Genomic DNA, 27,316 nt, shown 5'->3' with positions numbered 1-27,316 from the left:
AAAATCTATGGGACACAGCCAATGCATTCCTGAGAGGGAAGTTCATAGCATTACAGGGCTACCTCAAGAAGCAAGAAAAATTTCTGATAAATTATCTAACCCTACAACTTGAAGACTTAGAAAGAGAGCAAAAAGAAAAACCTAGAGCAAGTAGAAGAAAGAAATAATAAAGATCAGAGCAGAAATAAATGACATAGAGACCAAAAAGACAATACAGAAGATAAATGAAACCAAAAGCTGGTTGCTTGAAAATATAAACAAGAGTGATCAACCTTTGGCCAGACTCGCCAAGAAGCAAAGAGAGAGAACCGGATAAATAAAATCAGAAATGAAAGAAGTGAAGTAAAACTGTCACCACAGAAATACAAAGGATTGTAAGAAAATACGATGAACAATTACATGCCAACAAATTGGACAATCTAGGCAAAATGAAGAAACAACTAGAATGACACAATCTCCCAAAACTGAACCGGGAAGAGTCAGAAAACTTGAACAGACTAATAACAACTAAGGAAATTGAAGCTGTAATCAATAAACTCACAGCAAGCAAAAGTTCGGGTCTGGACAACTTCAGAGAGGAGTTTTATGGAGCACTTAAAGAAGAAGTAACAACTGTTCTTCTCAAACTATTCCAAAAAATCCAAGCGGAAGGAAGATTTCTAAACTCGTTTATGAGGCCAGCATAATCCTAATTCCAAAACCAGATAAAGACACTACAAAGAAAGAAAACTACAGGCCAATATGCCTGATGAACATAGATGCAAAACTCCTTAACAAAATATTAGCAATGCATTAAAGAAATTATTCACCATGACCAAGTGAGATTCATCTCAGGGTTGCAAGGCTGGTACAGTATTCACTAATTAATAAATGTGATAAACCACATAAACAAAATGAAAGATAAAATTCATAGGGTCATGTTAGTAGATGCTCAAAAAGCATTTCACAAAATCCAGCACCTATTTGTGATAAAATCTCTCAGCAATATGGGAAAAGAGGGATCATATCTCAACATAATAACTGCCATATATGAAAAAGCTACAGCCAACATCATACTCAATGGCCAAAAATTACAAGCATTTTCTTTAAGAACAGGAACAAGACAGGGATGTCCACTTTTGCCACTCTTCCTCAATATAGTACTAGAAGTCATAGCCGCAGTTATCAGACAAGAAGAAAAATTAAACGGCATCCAAATTGGAAAGGAAGAAGTGAAACTGTCAGTATTTGCAGATGACATGATATTGTACATAGAAAACCCTAAAGACTTCTACAAAAATATACTAGATTTAATAAATGAATTTGGCAAAGTAGCAGGATGCAAAATTAACATCGAGAAATCAATGGCATTCTTATACGCCAAAAATAAACACTCAGAAAGGGAAACTAAAAAAGCAATCCCATTTACCATTGCAACAAAAAAAAGTAAGGTACCTGGGAATAAAATTAAACAAGGAGGTAAAAGATCTATTCCCAGAAAACTATAGAACATTGATAAAAAGAGGTAGAGGAAGATATAAAAAAGTGGAAGCATACACTTTGTTCATGGATTTGAAGAATCAACATTAAAATGTCCATACTACCCAGAGCAATCTATAAATTCAATGCAATCCCTATTAAACAACCAACAGCATATTTCAAAGATATAGAATAAATACTCCAAATGTATATATGGAACCAAAAAGACCCCAAATAGTCACAGGAATCTTGAAAGAGAAGAACAAAGTTGGAGGGATCACAATATGAGATATCAAGTTATACTACAAAGCCATCGTAATCATAACAGTCTGGTATTGGCACAAGAACAGGCATATACATCAATGGAACAGAACAGAGAACCCAGAAAGTGACCCAGGATGTTATGCACAATTAAAATTTAACAACAGAGACAAAAGCATACAACGGAGAAAAGACAGTCTCTTCAATGAATGGTGTTGGGAGAATTGGACAGGTACATACAAAAAAAAGTAAAACTAAACCTCCAACTTACACCATACACAAGAATGAACTGAAAATGGATAAAATTTAAATGTAAGTCATGAAACCATAAAAAACCTAGAAGAAAAGGTAGGCAGCAAAATCTTAGACAACACACCTAGCAGAATTTTCACCAATTCATCACCTAGGGCAAGAGAAGCAAAGGAAAAAGTAATAAATGGGAAAACATCAAATTAAAAAGCTTCAGCACTGCAGAATAAATCAGCATCAAAATAAAAAGGCTACCCACTCTTTGGGAGAACATATTTGCCAAAGATATTGGATAAAGGGTTAATATCTAAAATACATAAAGTATTCATATAGCTCAACAAAAGGAAGACAAATAATCCAATTAAAACTGGGCAGAGGACCTGAATAAACATTTCTCAAAACAGGACATACAAATGGCCAAGAGGCATATGAAAAAAATGCTCAACGTCACTAACCATCAGAGAGATGCAAATTAAAATGACTATGAGGTAATTAACTTCAAGAAATTGATGGCATTCTTATACACCAAAGAGAAACTAAAAAAAAAAAAAAATCCCATTTACCATTTCAGCAAAAAAATTAAGGTACCTAGGAATAAACTTAACCAAAGAAATAAACAACCTATTTGCAGAAAACCACAGGTCATTAAAAAAAGAAATAGAGGAAGATATAAAAAAGTGGAAGCAGATAACTTTGTTCATGGATTGGAAGAATTAACATTATTAAAATGTCCATATTACCCAAAGCAATCAATAGATTCAATGCAATCTGCATCAAAATACCAAAGAAATACTTCACAGAACTATAAAAAATACTTCAAAAGTTCATATGGAACTGAAAAAGACCTCGAATGGCCACAGCAATCTTGAAAAAGAAGGACAAAGTTGCAGGGATCACATTACCAGATTTAAGGTTATACTACAAAGCCACTATAATCAAAACAACCTGATACTGGCACAAGAACAGTCATATAGACCAGTGGAACAGAACAGAGAACCTAGAAATGGACATAAGGCAATATGCTCAATTAAAATTTGACAAAGGTGGCAAGAGCATACAGTGGAGTAAAGACAGCCTCTTTAATAAATGTTGTTGGGAAAATTGGGCAGCTTCATGCAAAAAAATGAAACTAGACCATCTTCTTACACCATACACAAGAATAAACTCAAAATGGATTAAAGACTTAAATGTGAATCCTTAATCCATAAAAATCATAGAAGAAAATGTAGGCAACAAAATTTCAGACATCATATGCAGCAGAATTTTCACTGATACATCACCTAAGGCAACAGAAACAAAGAAAATGAACACATGGGACTACATCAAACTCAAAAGAATCTCCACAGCAAAAGATACAGTCATCAAAATGGAAAGGCAACCCACTGTATGGGAGAGCATAATTGCCAATGATATATCAGATAAGGGGTTAATTTCCAATATATATAGAGTGCTCATACAACTCAACAAATGGAAGACAAAGAACCCAATTAAAAAATGAGCAGAGGAACTACATAGACACCTCTCCAAACAGGACATGCAAATAGCTAAGAGACATATGAAGAAAGGTTGAACATCACTAATCATCAGAGAGATGCAAATGAAACCAACAATGAGATATCACCTCACACCTGTCAGAGTGGCCGCCATCAACAAATCATCAAACAACAAGTGTTGACGAGGGTGTGGAGAAAAGGGGACTCTAGTACACTGCTGGTGGGAATGCAGACTGGTGCAGCCACTATGGAAAACAATATGGTGTTACCTCAAAAAATTAAAAATTGAACTGCCATTTGACCCAGTGATCCCACTTCTAGGAATATACCCTAAGAAGCCTGAAACACCAATCAGAAAATATATGTACCCCCATGTTCGTAGCAGCACTATTTACAATAGCTAAGATCTGGAAATAGCCCTAGTGTCCATCAGTAGACGAGTGGATACAAATGCTGTGGTACATATACACAATGAAGTACCAGTGATACCTCGGTTCTCGAACATAATTCGTTCCAGGAGGACGGTCGAGAACCAAATTGTTCGAGAACCGAAGCAATGAAACCCAATAGGAAATAATGGAAACTGGATTAATTCGTTCCAAGCCCCAGAAAATGCCTATTTACTGGCCTAATTTGTATATAATATGTAGAAAAAACATAAGTCTCAACAAGAAATAAAAGTGTACAGTATGTCTAAGGGTTAAATTCAGTGTAAAGCGTGACTCTCTCCACAAAGCGTGACTCTCTCCACAAAGCGTGACTCTCTCTCTGCACTCACACTGATGACGCAAGCAAGGCGCGCTGGGCCGAATGAACACCATTCGGCTCAACTCGGCTCATCTCGGAAGTTCGAGTTCCAAATATTTGTTCGGATTCCAAGACAAAAGTTTCTCGAATCTCCTGGTCGAATACCGATTTGGTCGAAAGTCAAGGCGTTCGAGAACCGAGGTATCACTGTACTATGCAGCTGTAAGAAAGAAAGATCTCTTATCCTTTGAGATGACATGGAGAGACCTGGAACGTATTTTCCTAAGCGAAACAAGCCAAACAGAGAAAGACAAATATCATATCATCTCACTTATTTGTGGAATATAATGAACATAACAGTCTGAGGAATGGGGTAGTCTCAGAGACATGGAAGTGGGGTACAGACTGACAATCCCCAGGGGAGGGGGTGGTGGGGGAGAGATAAACCACAGAACTTATATGCATGAACAATGGACATGGACAACAAAGCAGGGGGCAGGACGGGGAAGGAGAGGAAGTGGGGGATCAGTGGGGGAAAAAGGAGAAACATCTGTAACAAAAATAAATAATTTAATAAAAGAAATGACTATGAGGTATCACCTCACATCTGTCAGAATGACCACCATCAACAAATCATCAAACAACAAGTGTTGGCGAGGGTGTGGAGAAAAGGGGACTCTAGTACACTGCTGGTGGGAATGCAGACTGGTGCAGCCACTATGGAAAACAGTATTGTGTTTCCTCAAAAAATTAAATTAGGAGCTGCTATTTGACTCAGTGATCCCACTTCTTGAAATATATCCTAAGCAGTCTGAAACACAAGTCAGGAAGAATATTTTCACCCCTATGTTCATAGCAGTGCTATTGACAATAGCTAAGATCTTGAAACAGCCCTAGTTTTCATTAATAGATGAGTGCATGGAAAAGTTGTACATTTACACAATAGAGTAATATGCAGCTGTAAGAAAGAAAGATCTCTTATCCTTTGAGACAACGTGGATGGACCTGGAGAGTATTATGTTAAGCGAAATAAGCCAGTCGGAGAAAGACAAGTACCACATGATTTCACTTATTTATGGAATATAATGAACAAAGTAAGATGTCAATCAAAATAGATCTAGAGACATGGAATTAGGCAACAGAGCGACAAACTTCAGAGGGAGGTGGGGTGGGAAAAGATAAACCAAAGAAGTTGTATGCATATATGCATAACTGATGGACACAGACAATAATGTGGGGAAGGCAGGAGAGGAATGGGAGTAGGGAGGAGGGGGTCAATGGGGGAAAAGGGAAGAACATCTGTAATACTCTCAACAGTAAAAATATAATAATAATAATTAGAAAAAGTACATGATTAGATATGATTATTATAATAATTTAAGTCATATTTCGTGTTTCCTGTGGAGGCCCATTTTCCCCTTAGGATTACATAGCCTAATACTTGGAACAGGAAACATTTGAAGCTCTCTTATCTCATAGGAAATAACAACTAGAATCTCAGAATCTAGTTTTTCATCAAGTCCCAACTGTTTTATTTATACTAGATGCCCTTGGTCATTTATTTTACCTCAGAATAATACATTTTAGCCTTAGTTATCTGAAACATATTTAAAGATTCATATTTTTAAAATAGTATACCAGAGAAGGAAATCTGTTTTCACTGAAAACCTAATTATAAATTCTGATCTAGACCTAGACTTCAAAGAAAGGAAGCTTTGACAGGGAAACTGGAGGCATTTCATTAACCCTTGCTAGGCTAGAAGACTTATTGAAGAATAGTACACCATCATCCTCCAGTCATTGAGGTTGATTCTTCAGGCCCTATGCTTGACAACATGACTGCTGTGGTTCATACACAGAGGTTATTTTTAGAGGGAAGAATTCTCATTTCCCAAGAGTATAACCACAAGATGTCTATTTGGTTAGATATCACACGTGAATCAAATTTATACACTAGGACAATTCTAAATACTCATATCATGCCTGTGTAACCTCAGTTCTGTGAGGAAATATGTAATATCTAGGTATACTTTTACCCTGGAACCATTGCCTTTTGTTAGTAGCCCTCATGAAAATGAGGTTATGCCTTTGGAAACTGAGCAGTGCTTTGGTGCTTTACAGATGTCTTCGAAGTACATGTTTCTTCCAGAAAATGTTATAATTTGTCCTTGTGGCTTTTCACAATGATTAAAACTGACACAGGGACAAAAAGTCATTTATCTTCAGCATTGGTGGTAACCAGGGTCAGATACCTTCAGAGAGAAACTGGACTTGGTGTCCTGAAAGGGTACCTTGCTGTGTTTGCATTTTCCTGCCACACCTGACTAAGTAGAAGGACTTGACCAGCTTCATGAGGCTAGGCCAGCCTTGACTCCAGCCTTATAATTGGAACTGTACTTTGTGGGACTTATGGCCCATTAAACTGAGATTTAATCTAGCAAGGCTGGAGACCCTAAAGGGGGACATTACAGAGCTCACAACTAACGTACTCAGGCCAACTAATCTAACAAACAGAGTACTCATTTGGATTGGAAGAGGCTCATTAGGCAGCCTCAGTAACATCATTTAGCCACTCTGTGTGGGTTGGCCACATCCTTTTGGGTTACTTGGTTAATTTGCTTTAAAAGATCTATTTTCTGCCTTCCCCTTTGACTTAACCTCACTTTATCAGCGGAGGTGGTAGATTATGGGACCTGCCTCTCAGGGTAGTCTTAATAAACTGAATGCAGTCAGTCAGTCACTCAGTCTGTCCAAACATCTGTCCAGCTGTCTAGCCTCAGTATACCAGAGCTCCCAGGCAGGAATCAGCTATTACCATACCAGAGCAACAGTAATGACGTGTCTGACCAGGTTTGAAGAGATAGAGATTGAGAGAAATCCAAAATCAGTGAATAAAAATTCTTATTTATTTTGCTAACCTATTGCTTCACTCATTCTTTCAACTACCAAGCATTTCTTGAGCACCACTGTGTTTATCTCAGGGCCATGCCCTTTCCAAGTTACTGCCACAGTATATAAGCCCTCCTCCCTGGCCCATTTGCAAATCCTAACAACTTCACAGTAGTTACTATTAAACAGTCTTCAGGCTAAAAATGGACATGTTGCCTCACTTCTCTCAGCTCCAATTTCCTTATTTATAAAATGAGGTTAATAGTACCTTTCCCACTGCCTCACAGGTGTCCTGATAGCATCAATGAGAGAAGAGATATGGAAGTGCTTTTAATTATTAAAATAAAGAAATGTTGATAGTAATTGCACAATAACTAAGATTTATTGAGGACCTATAGCATTCCACAGAATGATCCCTAGCCAGGCCAGAACTGTATGTTCATGCTCCAGAAATTGAGAATTCGTCCCCTTCAGAGATTAGATTTTATAAATATATAGTTTTTACTATGTAAAGTTAACATATCATTGTGTGAGCACTTACTGCCAGAAACTAAGTTCAGTGCTTTACATGGATTACCTCATTTAATCCCCACAGTCATGCAGTGTGGAAGATAGGTACAGGTATTATAACCATTTTAATAGATAAGAAATATAAAGCTCAGAGAGGTTAAAGAATAAAGTAACAGGGCTAGTAAGTGATAGAATCTAGATTTGAACATAACTTTTCTGACCCCAGAGTATAAGCTTTTAACCATTATGCCATGCCTCCTTTTGGAAAAGGATAAAACTATATGCTTGTAAGCTACTGATAATGTTATTATAAATTGTTTACTTTAAGGCAGTGAGTAGTTTCCTAAAACTGCAGATAAGCATTTCTGCAACTAGGAGAGAGCCCCACAGAAATAGTTTTAATTCCATCCCAAGTTTACTTCTTTCATATTCTGGTTTGTTTTACTATCCTGACATTTCTTTAATAGGGAGGACTTATTTTCACAAGTTTCGGTACTACATTAACAAACATAAAGTAAAATTGGGAAGCTAAAAGTGGTGGAGAAAGTGTGTGCTGTGGGTAAGAGATGAACATAGAATCTATGCCCAGAGAAGATAGTACATGGGTATGGGTGACCTTCCTACTGATACCACATGGATGCACAGCCTGTAGCTTGTCCTTTTGCTTTTTCCTAAACATCTCTGCATGTATACTTTATGCACAGATCATTATCTTACTGGAGGACATCCAGAAGTATTTCTCAGACTCTTCTTTCTGGTGCCTCAGTGTTTGGCCATGGAGTGTTACCTGTTTTGCCTTACAAGGCATTTGTAATCAGCTCTTCATTTCTGCTACTACAGCTACTACTGTTCTCCTCCCTCCTCCTCCTCCTCCTCCTCCTCCTCCTCCTCCTCCTCCTCCTCCTCCTCCTCCTCCTCCCCTTCTTCCTTTCAAGATTATCACCATCCTCATCAGCAGACGTAACATGTTTGAGAACTTATTACCTTGCCAAGCAACATGTGAAGCACTTTACATTTATTTCTCTATTTATTTGTTCATTTATCCATTTAATGAATATTATTGTACATTAACTTGTGCCACACACTGATAATCAAAACAGTCTAATGGGGGTGCAGCATGTAATATATAATTACAAACTGTGGAAAGTTTTATGAAAAAAGGACACATGGGACTATGGAATGTGAATGGTACTATTTTATTTGATTCTTCAACAACCCTGTGAAGTCAGTGAATGGCATTATCCTACATTTTACAGTTGAGGAAACTGAAGCTCAGAGAAGTTGAGTGACTTGCCCAAAGTAAAACAGCTAGTATATAGGCTGAGTAGAGATTTAAATTCTTACTGGGTAGAGTCCAAAGCTCACACTCTTAACTGCTATACTTTATTGCCTCTCCAATGTGTAAACTGTGTATATAGCCATTAATTCTAGCCCTATATATTTTGGTTCTGGCTTCATCTGAAAGGTGTGGGGCTGCCATTGTTTCCAATTAGTTGTGGCAGTGGTTTGGTTCATTTGTTCAAAGAAAGTGTGCATGCAATGCAGACGTCACTTGCCCTAGGCCTTGTGGATATGCACAATGTATGAATAATAATGACATTCCAAAAAATCTGGGATTCGTTGGAGCCAGCACATTTGTTTCCCATTAGCTTATGCTACTCAAATACAAACAGTGAAGCATGTTTACATTGCCACGGACATGGCAAGCCAGGCCCCCAAAGCATTCCTTGCAGGTTGTATAAAGCTGAGCATCCAGATAGTTCGAAATCAGTTTTGTAAGCCCAGCTTAACAGCTTTAAAGTTATTTGGGATCCATATATTTTTAAAATGCCTAGAGAGCCCTGGTGGGTTTGGCTCAGTGATTAGAGCATCGGCCAGCAGACCAAAGGGTTCTAAGTTCCATTCCTGATCAAGGGCACATACCTGGGTTGCAGGTTTGATCCCTGGCCCTGTTTGGGGTCATGCAGGAAGCACCCAATCAATGTGTCTCTCTCACCTCAATGTCTCATCTCTCTCTCTCTCTCTCTCTCTCTCTCTCTCTCTCTCTCTCTCTTCCTCCCTCCCTCCCTCCCTCCCTCCCTCCCTCCCCCCTTTCAATTTTATCTAGAAATCAATGGGAAAAATATCCTTGGGTGAGGATTAACAAAAATAATAAAAATACCTAGAGAGAGAGGTATGTGAGTAACCCAAAGAGACAAAATGAGCTAACTCCTCAAAATACCTACCAAAGCCCCATATTTGCAATATCTGTTTTGTTACTTATCCTTTATTTTTAAAATACTAAAGAGCCATGTAGCAGCAGTAATGGAATTTTTCATTCTATTCTAACCAGTTTTCTGAATCTTTTCCAAATAAATCCATTTATGATGAGATAGGTTGACTATTTAACACACAGTAGATGTCAAGGGCAGGGAAAACAAGCAGGAGGCATCCAATGTCATTATCTCCCCCACACGGCACTCCCACCCAATAAATAGCAAAAGGCCTTCCCATCAAGGTATAGTTCATGAGTAGCATCTGAAAAATTAAGATTGAACTGGAAATTAATTATCTCAGGTAAAAGCAGTAATGATGGCAAAAATGTGAAATGAAAGCCCCATTAGTTGATGTCTTTACCTAAGACAGCATGTTTTTCTTGAAAATCTCTGGACTTGGGAGCCGAATATTTTATTTTTAATAAGGTCTCTATCTATCACTTATTCAGTGACTGGATCAAGTCATGTCCCCTCTCTGAGCCTCAGTAGCCTCCCCTGATGTGATAAATGGGGATGGCAGTCTTCCTTGTTACACAAATTGGTAGTGAAGATCCAAGATTATGTGAGATAGCATATGTTAAGCCCTAGCACAATGTGTGGCTGATAAAGTTCATATCTTTGCAATCAAGATAATTCCAAGAGCCATGTTATCTATATCATATAGACAGATCAAGAGTTGCTGTTCTCACTGGTCTAATTTCAGCATATGTGATCCCCCTAAGAACAAACAGTCTGTCCTTTGATCTTTGTTCTCCTGTCAACCAGTCATAAAAAGAGCTTTGTTCAAATTAGATTGTCCCATAATGCAGAACTCTTTTGTTATCTTGGTTATTGTGGTTTTAAGAACATGAAATTGCTAAATTCTAGGAAGGCTTTTTTTGTCTTACACTGTGGTTCTAATTTTCTTAAGTATTTATTCTAGAGTTTTTGTTTCCTTTTATTATATGAACTTGAGTACTTGTCCCAAAGCCAACTTCAAGTATTTCCCATTCTAACCAAGCAAAGTCATTCATCTTTACACACACGTATTTTCATTAACTCCAAAGTCAAAAGGTCATGATGTCCATATCTAAGTGACAAGAAAATCATCAGGTTGCATTAACTCTTTTTAAAAATGGATTGCCTGGCAGGTGTGGCTCAGTGGATTGAGTGTCAGCTATGAACTAAAAGGTCCCAGTTCCATTCCTAGTCAGGGCATGTGCCTGGGTTGCAGCTTGATCACCAGTGGGGGCATGCAGGAGGCAACCAATCAATGTTTCTCTCTCACATTGATGTCTCTCTCTCTCTCTCTCTCTCTCTCTTCCTCTCTCTAAAAAACTCAATAAAAACATATTTTAAAAAAATGGATTGAAGAACCCTGGCCGGTTTGGCTCAGTGGTTGGAGCATCAGCCTGTGGACCAAGGAGTCGCAGGTTTGATCCCCGTCAAGGGCATGTACCTTGGTTGCAGTTTGTCCCTGGCCCTGGTTGGGGTCATGCAGGAGGCAGCTGGTCGATGTGTGTCTCTCACATCAATGTCTCTCTCTTTCTCTCTCTCTCTCTTTCTCTCTCTCTCTCTCTCCCTCTCCCTCCCTTCCTCTCTCCCCTGCTTTATCTGAAGATAAATTGAAAAATATCCTCAAGTGAGGATTTAAATTTTTTAAATAATGGCTTGAAGAACATGTATTAATGATCCTGACACACAGATGGTTTCAGGGGGTTTCTGGGAAGTGGAGTGACATTGTAGTAGCATTTCTTAGAGTGGTCTGTGATTTGCTCATGATGAGATGGAGGAGCAGATCTAGTTAAAAATGCAGATTTGTGTGCTTCACACAAGACCTACTAAATCAGAAGCTCTGTTGAGTGGGTCCAGGGAGCTTGAGTTTTTAACAATCATCCTAAGTGATTGTTAAAGAATTGGAGACTTACTCTTGTAGTGTATAAAAATGTACATATCCTTTGCCCAGTAATGGGAAACTAAGGAAATAATCCAAAATACAGAAAATGTTATGTGAATGACCCTGATACTCCATCTTCATTTATAGAAGCAAAAGGACTATAAGCAATATAAATATTCAATATTCAGAGAATGGTTAAGTAAATTTCAGTAGATACATTAATGGTACTGTACTGTGTTTATTACATTTAAAGTTTTACATTTATCACATTTCTTCATTACAACAATTCTATGAAGCGGACATTATTTTCCTCATTTTACAGATGAGGACATTGAGGATTAGGGGAATTAAGCAGCAAAGTTAATAAGTGGGAAAAAGTTAATAAGTAGAAAAACCAGAATTCCAAGCTTAGTCACTCTGATTCTAAAGTCCAAGTTCAACTATGTAAAAATGTAGGCCAAAAAGAAACAAAACAAAACAAAAACAAACACCTACCTTTGAAAATACGAATATTTATTAAGAGTTTTAAAACTAGGTCTTTTTCCCTTTATTTCTCTTTCCTTTCACCTTTTTATATTATATTGACACATAATTAACATAATAAATTATAAAGTAAAAATGTTTTGCATATTTAAGCAACTGTAATAGTCTCATGTGGCTCAAACCCAGTTGCAAGGAGAGGAGTAGCTGTAGAAAAAGCTGGGCTGTGAGAGGCCTTCCCAGTAAGGAGTGAGTGCCAAACAATTTATGGCAGAAATGTCAGGTTTTTAGAAGGTTTATGGGGGTAGGGGAGTGAAATAATCAGACCTGTGTTTTAATCAGATAGTTTATGTTGATAATAATTTTCTGAGCCTTGGCTTTTGAAAAAGGTAATAGGATAGTGTCCTTTGAAAAGTGCAAATAGTTAATCAAAAGCATTGGGCACCTAAAGTTATCTGATTTTGTGTGCAAAGCCCTTGTAACTTTCTTTTTATTAAATGAGGTTCGGTCTGGAAGACATTGTAAAGAGAGAGGGAACAAAAAGGTCAATATTGTGAATTGTAATTAGCTGTCTTGATTTCTGTTCCAAATTCCAGGCTGTACTAAATCCACAGTCTTTGCTGGTAATTTGTCATCTCTGACAGATTACCCTTCTTTCAACATTCTGGAACTTCAGAGTGTTAAGACTCTTATATTAACAATAGCTTTCTAGTTTTGGATTTGTTTTGTTAATGTGTGAGGGTTAAGCTCATCGGCAGATGTCTGTGTAAAATGCTTTGAAAGTATACTATAATCCTTCTTCAATGCTGAAGTTGTCTCCAAAATGAGAGTAATTTGAGAACTAAAAAAGTTATCTCAATAGCAAAGTTTTAAAGTTTGTTGTTTCTTTTTTAATCGCGCTTTTAAAAAAATGAACTGCCTGAGAATACTGAGGGCATTGTACATGAGGTTGGAAAATGGCTTCTCAAAGATTAGCTACAGATTTTAACCAGGGTCATCCAAAAGGATGTAGTTATTCTTTCACAAATTCTTGTTTAATTAATCTGTGCTTTGCTGTTCTCCTTTTTCATGAGTTTGTGGAAGTAGGTTTTAAAAAATTAAAGATACTATGCCACTTTGCTTCAGTTCAATAGCACATTTGTTGAGTGCCTACTGTGTGCAAGACACTGCTTTAAATGCTATGGGGTTCAAAAATAAATAAGACAAAGCCCCCAGGCAGCTCAGTCTGGTGGTGAGCAAAGTCACATGTTCAAACAGTACTAGGTTGCACACATAAAGTGCTGTTTAGGAGGTACAGATAAAGGGAGCAGTGGTGGAAGAGGGAAAGGGAGAATTATAATAACCATTTGTGATAGCCAAAAAGTCTTTATTAAGGAAGTGACATTTGAACTTGGCTTGAAAGAACGTAGTGTTTTCAATAGACAGAAATGAAAACAACCACTATTAGGTGCTCGATTAATGTTTGCTGAAGGGATTAATGAAAGGCACAGATATGAGATGTACTTGAGAAAAAGCAAGTTCACTAATCTATATCTAACCACAAATCCCCTTATGTAAACAATTGTAATTCAGGTAATTTATGACATATATGATGTGTTTTTGTTTTTTTTTTTAATTAAGCTAAAAAGCGTAAGTTGAAAGCAATTTTCCCATAAGAAATGTGGTAAAGGAGGAGATTATGATGTTTTGGTTGACTGAAGTGATATTATAGTGTAGATTAGTATTACTCAAATAATGGTTTATGGATTTTGATAATCCATAAAACCCAAGGATCCACCAGGTCAAAATTACTTGCACAGAAATACCAAGATGTTATTTGCCTTTTTCATTGTGTTAATGTTTGCAATGGTGGTGCAAAAACAATTGTTAGTACAACTGATGGTATCACAGTATGAATCAAGGCAGTGGCACCAAACTGTACTAGTAGTTCTTCTGTTCTTCAACAGCATACACTTGCAGGGAAGTTTTACTACAACAATGTCATTGTTGAATCAATAAAAATGATTAATTTATTAAACTTTAACCCTTGAGTGTGTGTGTGTGTGTGTGTGTGTGTGTGTATGTTAATCCCCAACTGAGAATATGTTTTTATTGATTTGGGGGGAGGGGGTAGAAAGAGAGACAGAGAGAGAGAGACATTGACGTGAGAGAAAAACACTGATCAGTTGCCTCCCATATGCGCCCTGACCAGGGATGGAACCCACCTCATTTTGGTGCACAGGATGATGCTCCAACCAATTGAGCCACCCAGCCAGGGCTTGAGTATATTTTTAAAAAATATTCTGTGTTATTAAATGTGAAGTACATTTAATGTATTTCTCCTATAAACTGTGTTGATGTGTGTCTCAAGGAAAAGCACTTGTGCGATTATTTAAGCTATGGGCTAAATTAGCCTCTTATTTCACGAAGCACTATTTTTATTTGAGATAGTGTCTAACGAACTATGGTTATACAGACTTGAGTATTTGCTAGGCATTTTCTTCAAAAGAAACAAAGAGAACCTCTCAGTGAAAGGAAAAACAGACAGTATTTGTTACCAATGATCAAATTTGAACTTTCAAAAAAAATTAAAATTTTGGAAAATTGGATCTCCTACCTTGAGCTTCAAGGCTTCCAAATTCTTAAAGACTTTTCTAATGAGATTGTAGGTGATGTTAATGAATGTGATTTTTTTTGTATCATACAATGAAAGGTGATAACATTTAGAAGGCCTGCATAGCTCAGTGAACCAATATTTTCTAGATGACCCATTGTGTGATGATATAAAATGTGTAAAAGACTCATTCAAAGTTCAAAACATGCCAATGAATGTTAATACCACAGAACATCAAAAGTTTATTTATATGGTTTCATATTCTACATTTCAACTAACCTTTCCCACTTGAGTTTTTCTGTAGTATCAATGAAAAATATCCACAGTTACCTCATAAGGCTACTAAACTGTTTCTCTCTTTTCCCATGACGTATTTTGAGAGGCTGAGTTTTCTTCAAATGCTTCAACCATAACAACAGATTGAACAGTTAAGCAGATAAAATAATACACCTATCATATTAAGCTGTACATTAAAGAGATTTGCAAAAATGTAAAAGAATGCTACCCTTCCCTTCTAACTGTTTTATATCAGGGAAAATATAGTTATATTTTTATTAAAATGGTATTTATGTTAACACATTATGATTTTATTATTGTTATGTTAAAATTAGCCATTAAATATTTTTTAAAAAATTGTCAGTTATAATTTCTAAGATGGTAAATGCCAATAGATACAACTTATATAAACAAAAGTTTTCTGGGATTCTCAGTAAGAGTATAAAGGGGTCCTGACACCACCAAAAAGTTTGAGAACCACTGGTAGCTTATTCTAGCCTGTGTGTCTATAGTATACACTTAGATTTGTGGGATGGATGGTAGAAGATGGGGAGCATTAGAGAGTGGATACACTAGAGCAGCAGGGTGGAGATGGTGTTAGAGTGGCAGATGGTAGGTGGGTTGGCTTCTTCAACACCATTAGAGGTTCTTGGGTAGGAGAACTATTTGGACTTTTCTTTGTTTGCTTAGAAAAATAAACCTGCAGAGTCAAATTTCTGTATGGTATTGTAGTTTGTTCTGAGTTGATATTGGTATAGCAGCTAAATCACAAGTAGAGAACATAAAGGTATATTTTGCAGTGACAGTAAACACAGACAATGGAAACCACAGAAACCAAGATGTGCCTGTGTATGCAGCATTTTTTTCTGGATACCTCTTTCACAATGACAAAAATCTCAGTTTCAGTACATATAGTATCTTTTTTTGGCTGTTATTTAAAATTAGGAGATGGTCCCTGGCCAGTTTGGCTCAGCAGTTAGAGCATCAGCCCATGGACCAGAGAGTCCCGGGTTCCCACTAAGGGCACGTACCTCCGTTGCAGTTTGTCCCCAGCCCCAGTTGGGGTTGTGTGGATGGCAACCAGTCATTGTGTCTCTCTCACATCGATGTTTCTCTCTCTCTCTTCCCCCCCTCTCTCCCTCCCGCTCTGTCTGAGGATAAATGCGAAAAAAAAAATGTCCTCAGGTGAGGATAAAAAAAAATAAAATAAAAATGGGAAATGGAACTGAGATTTAGGACTAAAAGGGGAAGTGGGGCAGAAGCTAGAGCAGAAGTGGAGGATATTGGAATACATCCTTGGAAAGAGATGGTGAGGAAGAATAAAATGGAGTCTGAGATCTGCCCCCAAAGATCACTCATGCTGTAAGCTGGGCTTCTGGGTCAGTGGAACAACTTTTGGGAAGTGGGAGTCACCATAACATGAGAAAGGCATTGAAGAGCAAAACAAACATGCCTCTGAATAGGCATATTATCTACAAAAAAAGCAAAATGAATTTCAAAGCATCTTATTGAAATTATGGAAAAGGGAGATATTCTAATTTTTTTTTCTAGTGATCAAGGCATGGTACATGACAGTTAATTGTAAATATTCATTTAAAGTGTATATAAAGTTCACTGCTATCCTCTTCATTAGGTGGGAAGCATTTGTTGTTTTAATTTAATAAATGTAAATATAGTTATAATAGACTCCATAGGAATCTTTTCTGATCTCGATGGGCTGTCAGCCTATAAATATGCTTTGCCTATGATGTGATAACTTCCTCATCAGTTAGTTCACCTACCAAGGACACCTTCAAGAATTTAAGTACCAGCCCTGGCCAGTTTTGCTCAGCGGTTAGAGCATCAGACTGTGGACCAGAGAGTACTGGGTTTGGTTCCCGTTAAGGGCACGTAGCTTGGTTGCATTTTGTCCCCGGTCCTGGTTGGGGTCATGTGGGTGGCAACCAGTCGATGTGTCTCTCTCACATCGATGTTTCTCTCTCTCTTCCTTCCTCTCTCCCTCTCGCTCTATCTGAAGATAAATGTAAAAAAATGTGTCCTCAGGTGAGGATAAAAAAATAAAAGAATTTAAGTACCATGTTATGAAAAGGTTTGATGCAATATACATATGTTGTAAGCAAAGTAGAGAAGTAGAGAATCATATGAAATGCCATAGAAAGGTCCGGGAGTATGAAACTCGAAAGCATATAAGCAGTTTATAACTATTTAAATTTGAAATTGGCCCTGGCCAGTTTGGCTCAGTGGTTAGAGCATCGGCCTGCAGTCCAGAGAGACCCGGGTTCGGTTCCTGCTAAGGGCATGTACCTCGGTTGCAGTTTGTCCCTGGCCCTGGTTGGGTTGTGAGTGTGGCAATCACTCGATGTGTCCCTTTCACGTCAATGAGTCTCTCTCTCTCTCTCTCTCTCTCTCTCTCTCTCTATCGCTCTCTCTCCCCCACTCTATCTGAACAAAATATCAAAAGAAAAAAATTTGAAATTGATTTTTAGAAGCTTCTGTGTAACTCATTTAGCATGTTAATGCCTTCTGTTAATAGCACGCTCTTTTATACCTACCCAGGAAACATGAAGAGCTGTGACATTTCTCTTTTTTCTTTCAGCTCCTGAGAACTATGTCTGTGCCCAAAGGTAGTGTTCTGGATAAAAATCTTGATGAAGAAGGGCTTGAAAGTGGAGACTGTGGCGATGATGAAGATGAGTGCATCGGAGGCTCTGGTGATGGAATGATGAAGGTGAAGAATCAGCTCCGCTTTCTTGCAGGTAACTGATTAGTGCTGGCTCAAATCTGAGCTAAAATGGTCATGCTTGGAAATTAAAAACCAATTGAATCTGCTCTCTGTAACACCCCTAAAATTCCTGCAACACACAATGCCACCAACTCTTCAAGGAAAGACTATACTCTAGAAAATGAAGTTTTCGGGTAGCCTTTTCATAATCTCTGGACCTAGGTAAATTAAAAGGGTAACTTCATGTTTTCCATGGTCTAAAATGAACTAGCGTACTCAGTTGGCTGTTTCCCATTAGAAATTTTCTTGGTTCTATTCAATTATGAAAGAAATGTAATCTTGGGAGTCTGTTGAAAACCAATGATGGGGTAACTTTCTAATGAAGAGACATCACCTGACCCTCTCTTCTTAGGACATCATTTTTGTTTTGTTTTCTTATAAGTAGTCTAACATAAGCTATGATACATAACAGCAAAGCTACATAAAAATGACAGCAATGGATTAAAAATCAAGCTGCTAGGGTCAAGAAGGCAAAACAACAGCAACAACAACAAAATGCCCTCATGCTTGTATTCATTTTCCCAGTTTACAAAGTACTTTTCTATTGATAGGTATTCTATTTCCATTTTACAGATAAGAAAACTGGGGCTCAAAGAAGAAATGAGATTTATCTAAATGGAATAACTGGAAATCTAACTTGGCTCTTGACACTTCCAGTGCCATGCTCTTCCCTCTTCAGTGCACAGACTTCTCCTTGATATGCTACCAGCCATGGCCTCTAAGAAACTCCTCCTCTTCCTCCTTCAGACTTTTTCTTTCACTAGGTTTTCCTAATCTTACCCTGAAACTGTATTATCCAGGGGTCTCTTCTGAAGCCTCTGTCTTTTCTCTCTTTTCCAGAGAAAGAACAGATCTCATTCACTTTGGCTTCTTTAATTGATTAATACTACCACCATTCTCCTGGTCACTGAGGCTTAAAACTAGTCATCTTTGATGCTTTCTTCTACCTTGCCCTTCATATACACTTGGAACCCAAATCCCAAATCCCTGTATATTATTGGTAATTTTTTCTGCTTCTGTCACTGCTTTCCTTCTATTATTTCCTACTCCATATTCTATTTCACTTACATCTTAAGTTTTCTCCAGGCTTTTAAGCCTTGTGTTAGCAGATTAGAGAACAAAGAATCACAGACCCAGGTGGAAGATTCCACCAAATTCTTCTTGCATCACTGCCAGGTTAATCTTTCTAAAGCATGTCCTACCTCTCTTAGCTAACTGCATTCATCTTGTCTCTGTTGTCTGAAAGACAAGGCTCAGACTCCTTAGCAGAGTTCTGAGGCCTACTAGTCTAGTCTAAACTATGCTTCTGGCTTTACTTCCTACCACTAGCCCACAAGAACCATCCATGTTGGCAAAAACAGCCATACTAATGCCCCATGAACTCCATAAACATACTGCTCTTGTTTCTGTCTTCATGCCATTGCCTGCTTTTATTTCTATATAGGTACCCTCTTTTATTCCTTCATAAATTATGCCCATACCTCAAAGAACATTTCAAATATGATGCAGTGAAAAAATAGGCTTAGGGGTAAAGGAAACTTGTATTTGATTTCTTGCTCTATTCCTTATGAGCTAGCAGTACCTAGGACATGTTTCCTAAGCCTCTTTGCTAAGTCTCCACTTCCTCATCCATCAAATGGGGATCATTAACTTCATAGGACTATTGCAGGATTAAAGGAGTAAACTTTTTTAAAACATCTAGCCCTGTATCTAGCACATACTAGGTGCCCCTTAATCATTAGTTCCCTTCCATGAAATCTTTTACTATCATCTCAGTCTATAGTTATCTTCATCCTCTGAATCACTAAAATAAATTTGGTCAATACTTTCAAGAAATAGACTGCAATGGCTCCCAAGTTGCATTCTTAGGGCATAACATGATCACTCAGAGGCTGGCATCCTATAAGAAGAATGTTGAATAAATATAATAAGTAACATAATAGGAGCTGATTTTTTTGGATACTTAACACAGTGCTCCAGAACTTCATATGTATTGTTTCATATCATCTTCACAACACCTTTATTAACTAGGAGGTTATTATTATTTCCACTTTAAAGTTGAGAAAATTTATGCTGTAAGAGGTACAGTAATTTGTTTAAGGTCATGCAGTCTTTAAGGGCAGAGTCAGGATTCAGAGCCAGGCAGTGAGATTTCAGAGGACACTCTTTGAACAGTTCTACTCTAATTCTTCTGTATCTACTCATCAATACAATCATAAAAGACTGAAATCTTCTTTGCACTTTGCTACCCAGAAAATATTTTGGTTATCTAAAGGTTGTTCAGATGATTTGCCAAAATATTAACTGGTCCCAGCATTGACCCCTAGGACACATCACTGTTCATACCTCTCCAAAAAAGTCCCTGTTTATCCCTGCTTTTGCTTTCTTGCCTATAAACTACATCCTTATCCATTTCAAACAACTACACCATAATTCCATGATGAATTAACTTTTTAACACTGTTTGGTGTGGGACGTTATGAAGGGCTTTTTCAAAATCTAAATAGATTACATTTCTTGGTTTCCCATTGTACAAATGTACATTTATTCTTTTTTTTATGAATTTTTATTTAGTATTTTGTTACACATATTTTACCTTATTACCCCATTGGCACCCCCCACCCCACCCCAACTCCGCCCCGTCCCCAGCTTAGTTGTCCATGTCCATTGGTCATGCATACATGCATATAAGTTCTGTGGTTTATCTCTTCCCCCCAACCTCACATCCCCTCTTCTGAGGGATGTCAGTCTGTGCCCTACTTCCATGTTTCTGGGTCTACTGTATTCCTCAGACTGTTATGTTCATTATATTCCGTATATAAGTGAGATCATGTGGTAATTGTCTTTTTCTGCTTGGCTTCTTTCACTTAGGAGAATACTTTCCAGGTCCCTCCATGTCGTCTCAAAGGATAAGAGATCTTTCTTTCTTACCGCTGCATAGTACTCCATTGTGTATATGTACCACTGCTTTTTTATCCATTCATCTACTGGTGGACACTTGGGCTGTTTCCAGATCTTAGCTATTGTAAATAGTGCTGCACTGAACATGGGGGCACATATATTCTTCCTGATTGGTGTTTCAGGCTTTTTAGGGTATATTCCCAGCAGTGGGATCACTGGGTCAAATGGAAGTTCAATTTTTAATTTTTTGAGGTAGCACCATATTGTTTTCCATAGCGGCTGCACCAGTCTGCATTCCCACCAGCAGTGTATTAGAGTCCCCTTTTCTCCACACCCTCGCCAACACTTGTTGTTTGATGATTTGTTGATGGCGGCCATTCTGACAGGTGTGAGGTGATACCTCATTGTTGTTTTAATTTGCATCTCTCTGATGATTAGTGATGTGGAGCATTTCTTCATATGTCTTTTGGCCATTTGTATGTCCTGTTTAGAGAGGTGTCTATTCAGCTCTTCTGCCCATTTTTTAATTGGGTTCTTTGTCTTCCTTTTGTTGAGTTGTAGGAGCACTCTATATATATTGGAAATTAACCCCTTATCTGATACATCATTGGCAATGATGTTCTCCCATACAGTGGGTTGCCTTTCCATTTTAATGATTGTTTCTTTTGCTGTGCAGAAGCTTTTTAGTTTGATGTAGTCCCATGTGTTCATTTTCTCCTTTATTTCTGTTGCCTTGGGTGATGTATCAGTGAAAATTCTGCTCCGTATGATGTCCAAAATTTTGTAACCCACATTTTCTTCTAGAATTTTTATGGATTCACGGGTCACATTTAAGTCTTTTATCCATTTTGAGTTTATTTTTGTGTATGGTGTAAGTTGATGGTCTAGTTTCATTTTTTTTGCATGTAGCTGTCCAATTTCCCCAACACCATTTATTAAAGAGGCTGTCTTTACTCCACTGTATGCTCTTGCCACCTTTGTCAAATATTAATTGAGCGTATTGCCTTGGGTCCATTTCTGGGTTTTTAGTTCTGTTCCACTGGTCTATATGCCTGTTCTTGTGCCAGTACCAGGCTGTTTTGGTTACAGTCGCTTTGTACTATAACCTGATATCTGGTATTGTGATCCCGCCTACTTTGTTCTTTTTTTTTCAAGATTGCTGTGGCTATTCGGGGTCTTTTTTGTTTCCATATGAACTTTTGAAGTATTTGTTCTAGTTCTATAAAATATGTCGTTGGTATTTTGATGGGGATTGCATTGAATCTATAGATTGCTTTGGGTAGTATGGACATTTTAACTATGTTAATTCTTCCAATCCATGAACAGGGTATGTGCTTCCACTTTTTTATATCTTCCTCTATTTCTTTTTTCAATGACCTGTAGTTTTCTCCAAATAGGTCCTTTACTTCTTTGGTTAAGTTTATTCCTAGGTATCGTAATTTTTTGGCGCAATGGTAAATGGGATTGTTTTTTCAGTTTCTCTTTCTGTGAGTTCATCATTGGTGTACAAGAATGTCGTCGATTTCTTGACGTTAATTTTGTATCCTGCTACATTGCCAAATTCATTTATTAAGTCTAGTAGATTTTTGATGGAGTCTTCAGGGTTTTCTATGTATAATATCATGTCATCTGCAAATAATGACAGTTTCACTTCCTCCTTTCCAATTTGGATCCCTTTTATTTTTTCTTCATGTCTGATTGCTGTGGCTAAGACTTGAAGTACAATGTTAAATAAGAGTGGCGAAAGTAGACATCCCTGTCTTGTTCCTATTCGTAATGGAAATGTTTTTAGTTTCTGTCCATTGAGTATGATGTTGGCTGTCGGTCTTTCATATATGGCCTTTATTATGTCGAGGTATGATCCCTCTATTCCCACATTGCTGAGCGTTTTTATCAGAAATGGATGCTGGATTTTGTCGAATGCTTTTTCAGCATCTATTGATATGATCATGTGGTTTTTATTCTTCATTTTGTTTATGTGGTGTATCACGTTTATTGATTTGCAAATATTGTACCAGCCTTGCATCCCTGGAATGAATCCCACTTGGTCATGGTGAATAATTTTTTTGATGTATTTCTGGATCCGATTTGCTAATATTTTGTTCAGGATTTTGGCGTCTATGTTCATCAGTGATATTGGCCTGTAGTTTTCTTTCTTCGTAGTGTCTTTTTCGGGTTTGGGGATTAGAATTATGCTGGCTTCATAGAACAAGTTTGGAAGTCTTCCTTCTTCTTGAATTTTTTGAAATAGTTTGCGGAGAATGGGTGTTAGTTCTTTTTTGAATGTTCGGTAAAACTCCCCCGTGAAGCCACCTGGGCCTGGGCTTTTGTTTGCTGGGAGAGTCTTGATTACCTCTTCAATTTCCTTAGTTGTTATTGGTCTGTTCAAGTTTTCTATCTCTTCCTGGAATAGTTTTGGGAGACTGTGTGTTTCTAGAAATTTGTCCATTTCGCTTAGATTGTCGAATTTGTTGCCATATAGTTGTTCATAGTAGCTGTTATCGAATTATTGTATTTGTGTGGTGTTGGTTGTTACTTCTCCTCTTTCATTTCTGATTTTGTGTATTTGGGTTCTCTCTCTTTGTTTCTTGGTGAGTCTAGCTAAGGGTCCATCAATCTTGTTTATCTTTTCGAAAAACCAGCACTTTGTTTCATTGATCCTTTGAATTGTTTTTTTGGTCTCTATGTCATTTATTTCTGCTCTGATCTTTACTATTTCCTTCCTTCTACTTGCTCTGGGGTTTGCTTTTTGTTTGCTTTCTCATTCTTTAAGTTGTGAGTTTAGACAGTCAATTAGAAATTTTTCTTCTTTTTTGAGGTAGGCCTGCAGTGCTATGAAATTCCCTCTCAGAACTGCTTTCGCTTCATCCCATAGATTTTGTGTTGTTGTGTGTTCATTTTCATTGGTTTCCAGGAAGTTTTTAATTTCTTCCTTGATCTCCTCGGTGACCCATTCATTGTTTAATATCATGCTATTTAGCCTCCATGTGTTGAAATGTCTTTGCATGTTCTTGTTGCAATTGATTTCTACTTTCATGCCATTGTGATCTGAGAAGATTCTTGATATGATTTCAATCTTCTTGAACTTGTAGAGATTTAGTTTGTGTCCTATCATGTGGTCTGTCTTTGAGAATGTCCCATGTGCACTTGAGAAGAATGTGTATTCTGTAGTTTGGGGTGTAATTCTCTGTAGATATCTATTAAATCCATTTGGACTAGTGCTTCATTTAGAGTCTCTGTTTCCTTGCTTATTTTTTGCCTAGAGGATCTATCCAGTGCTGTCAACGGGGTGTTGAAGTCCCCTGCTATGATTGTATTGTTGTCGATTTCTCCTTGGAAGTCCTCCAGAAAATTTTTAATATATTTTGGTGCTCCTATATTTGGTGCACATATGTTTATCAAGGTTATATCTTCCTGTTGGATAGAGCCTTTCAATGTTATATAGTGTCCTTCTTTGTCTCTAGTTATGGTCTTCATTTTGAAATCTATTTGATCAGATATGAGAATTGCTACCCCAGCTTTTTTTTGCTTTCCATTTGCTTGGAAAATTTTTTTCCATCCCTTCACTTTCAACCTATGTGAGTCTTTTGTTGAGAGGTGGGTCTCTTGTAAACAACATATAGATGAGTCATGCTTCCTTATCCAATCACCTACTCTGTGTCTTTTTATGGGAGCATTCAATCCATTTACGTTTAAGGTGATTATTGATATGTACTTATTTATTGCCATTGTTGTTTATTGTGGTTCAATTTTTCTTCCCATTTCTACTGCTAATTACAGCAGTCCTTTTAACATTTCTTGCAGTGCTGGTTTGGTGCTAATGTATTCCCTTAGCTTTTTTTTGTCTGGGAAGCTTTTTATTTGATCTTCTATTTTGAATGATAGCCTTGCTGGGTAGAGTAGTCTTGGATTCAGATTCTTTTTTTTCATGACTTTGATTACTTCATGCCATTCTCTTCTGGCCTGTAGTGTTTCTTGTGAGAAGTCTGCTGAGAGCCTTATCGGGTTCCCTTTGTAGGTAACCTGTTGCTTATCTCTTGCTGCTTTTAGGATTCTCTCTTTGTCTTTAATTTGTGGCATTTTAATTACTATATGTCTTGGTGTGAGCCTGTTTGGGTTCTTCTTACTTGGGACTCTCTGTGCTACTTGAACTTGAATGCCTTCTTCCTTCACCAAATTAGGGAAGTTTTCTATCACTATTTTTTTAAATATATTCTCTATCCCTTGCTCATTTTCTTCTTCTTCGGGGACTCCTATGATGCGAATATTATTACGTTTCCAGTTGTCCCATAGTTCTCTTAAGCTGTCTTCCTGTTTTTTAATAGTTTTTTTCTTTTGTTTTTTCTGATTGGTTGATTTTTTCTACCCTGTCTTCTAATTCACTGTCCGGTCCTCAGCTTCCTCTACTCTGCTTTTTAAACTTTCCAATGTGTTTTTCATTTCTAGTATGTCATTTTTTATCTCTTCTTGTTGGTTTTTAATTTCCAATTTGCTTATTTTCAGTGTCTCTATGTCCTTACTCATGCTTTTCAGCTTCCTCAAGATGATGGCTCTGAATTCTAGCTCTGTTAACATGCCTAATTGCTCCACACTGATCTCATCTTTGGTGGAGGTCTTTTGCTCTTTCATTTGGCTTCTGTTTCTGTGTTTCACCATTTTGGCTGTCAGTGTGGGATTTGGAGCCTGTCAAGTTCTCCCTGTGGGTGTTGGTGTTCTGCTGTTTGTGGCTCCCTCTCCTGGGTTTAGATGAGCGAGGGAGGACCCACGTTGAACAACACTATCAAGTCTTACTTTCCTGGTTAAAGTTGCCAGCCCAGGAAAGGTCCTGTTATCCTCTAGCTTTTTGCCTGGAGGCTAGCAGTCTAGGTTACTTGATGAGTTTTGGGTTGTCAGTTGATTGAAAAGCTCCCTCAGGTGCTTAGCAAGAGGGGATTTCCCAAGGGTGGGGCAGATGCTGGTTGTTGGTGAGCCTCAATTAGCACTTCAATGATCCACAGGGTGGGGTTGGATCTCTGAGGGAGTGGCTGCTGCCTCTCTCAGAGCCCTGGGAAGGAGCAATGTGGCCACCGTCCTGAGTGGCTGCACTCAGCCAAAGCTCTCAGTGCCCTCCAGATCCCGAGTGTCCCGACACAGCTCCAGTCCAGTCTGTCCTCCCTCTCCCGGAGCCCAAGGTGAGTGGCTGTGGCTGTTTTAGCCTCTGTCCCGTCTGCGCTGTGGAGCCGCCTGGGAGTGTAACCTGAGGGCCCCTGCTCACAGCTGAGACCACTGCCGAGCTGCCGACCGTGGGTTCCCAGCCCCCGTCTCACGCCTTCACAAGCCTACCGGGATGGAGTCAGTGTCCCTCGTTATATGGTCCTCCAAGCTGCTTTTCTGTTGGTTTTTCCCGTCGATTTGTCTGTGTTATAGTTGTAATTCCAGTTTGGTTCTGGGAGACGGTCTGTGTAGCTTCTGTTCACTCCGCCGCCATTTTTTCCTCTCCAAAATGACTGTTTTCATAAAGAAAAAAATAACCACACTCCTTAGATAGGCTAGGTGGATCACTGGTTTTTCTTCCTTCTCCTACTTTCCCTGTTGTTTCTTTAGAGGTGATGAGACGACGGCATGACGCTGGGTTTAGGCAGCAGGTCCGAGGAGACCATCCGTAGAGGCCCAGGGAGCACTGGGAGGGGCGGGCCGCGAGGTGCGCGGCTTCTCCCCGGGAGGACCCACTTTAAACACCACCGTCACATCTTAGCTTTTCTGGTTAGTGTTGCTAGCCCAGGGAATGGTAGTTATCCTCTAGCTTTTTTTTGCCTGGAGGCTATTAGTAGAAGTCATCTGCAGACCCTTGGTTTTTGAGTTGCCTGAAAAACTCCCTCAGGTGCTCAGTGTAAGAGGATTTCTTGAGAGTGAGGCAGCTGTTCATTGTTAATGGGCCTCAATTAGCATTTCAATGGCCACCAGGTGGGGTTGAATCTCTGAGGGAGTGGCCACCGCCTCTCCCTAGGGCCCTGGGAAGGAGTAAAATGACCACAGTCCTGCGTTGCTGCCCTCAGCGAAAGCTCTTAGCACCCTCCAAATCCCGAGTGTCCCCACACAGTTCTATTCCAGTCTCCCTTCCCTCTGCCGGAGCCCAAGGTGAGTGGCTGCTTCCAATTTAGCCTCTGTCCGGACTCTGCGTCGTGGAACCGCCTGGGACTTTTAACCCGAGGGCGCTGCTTCCAGCCAAGGGTGGCCGCTTCTGTGGCACCAGCTGAGGGGGTTGCACTCAGCAGAAGCCCCAGGACTGAGCCGCGGTGGCGGGACACTGCAGAGGTGGCAGTAGCGTCCAGCACAGTCCCCTGGTCCCCGCAAGTCCATGCGGCACCTGCCGAGGGCTTAGCACGCAGAGTTCGCGGGACTCAGCCTTGGTGGCAGCGTCCCACTGAGTCCCCTGGTGCCCGCGAGTCTGTGCGGGACCAACCAAGGGCTTAGCAGGCAACAGAGTTCCCAGGACCCATGCTGTTTGGTCCTGGGAGATGGTCTGTGTGGCTCCATTCACTTCGCCGCCATTTCTCTTTTTCCTCTA

At 38.8% G+C, this 27,316-nt stretch overlaps 1 protein-coding gene across 1 annotated transcript in view; it reads left to right on the top strand.

Annotated features, from left to right (window-relative positions):
- GPC3 (glypican 3) overlaps positions 1-27,316 on the top strand; it is an 827,003-nt gene that overhangs the window by 688,711 nt on the left and 110,976 nt on the right. The window contains exon 7 of the mRNA XM_036271345.1: positions 17,684-17,843. Within this exon, the coding sequence (XP_036127238.1) occupies positions 17,684-17,843 (160 nt within the window). The remainder of the gene's footprint in view (positions 1-17,683; positions 17,844-27,316) is intronic.

Source organism: Molossus molossus, unplaced genomic scaffold (genome assembly GCF_014108415.1).
Source record: "Molossus molossus isolate mMolMol1 unplaced genomic scaffold, mMolMol1.p scaffold_m16_p_2, whole genome shotgun sequence".
NCBI classification, from domain to species: Eukaryota; Metazoa; Chordata; class Mammalia; order Chiroptera; family Molossidae; genus Molossus; species Molossus molossus.
The sequence above is the reverse complement of the archived record's forward strand: the minus strand, read 5'-3'. Positions and strand labels throughout refer to the sequence as shown.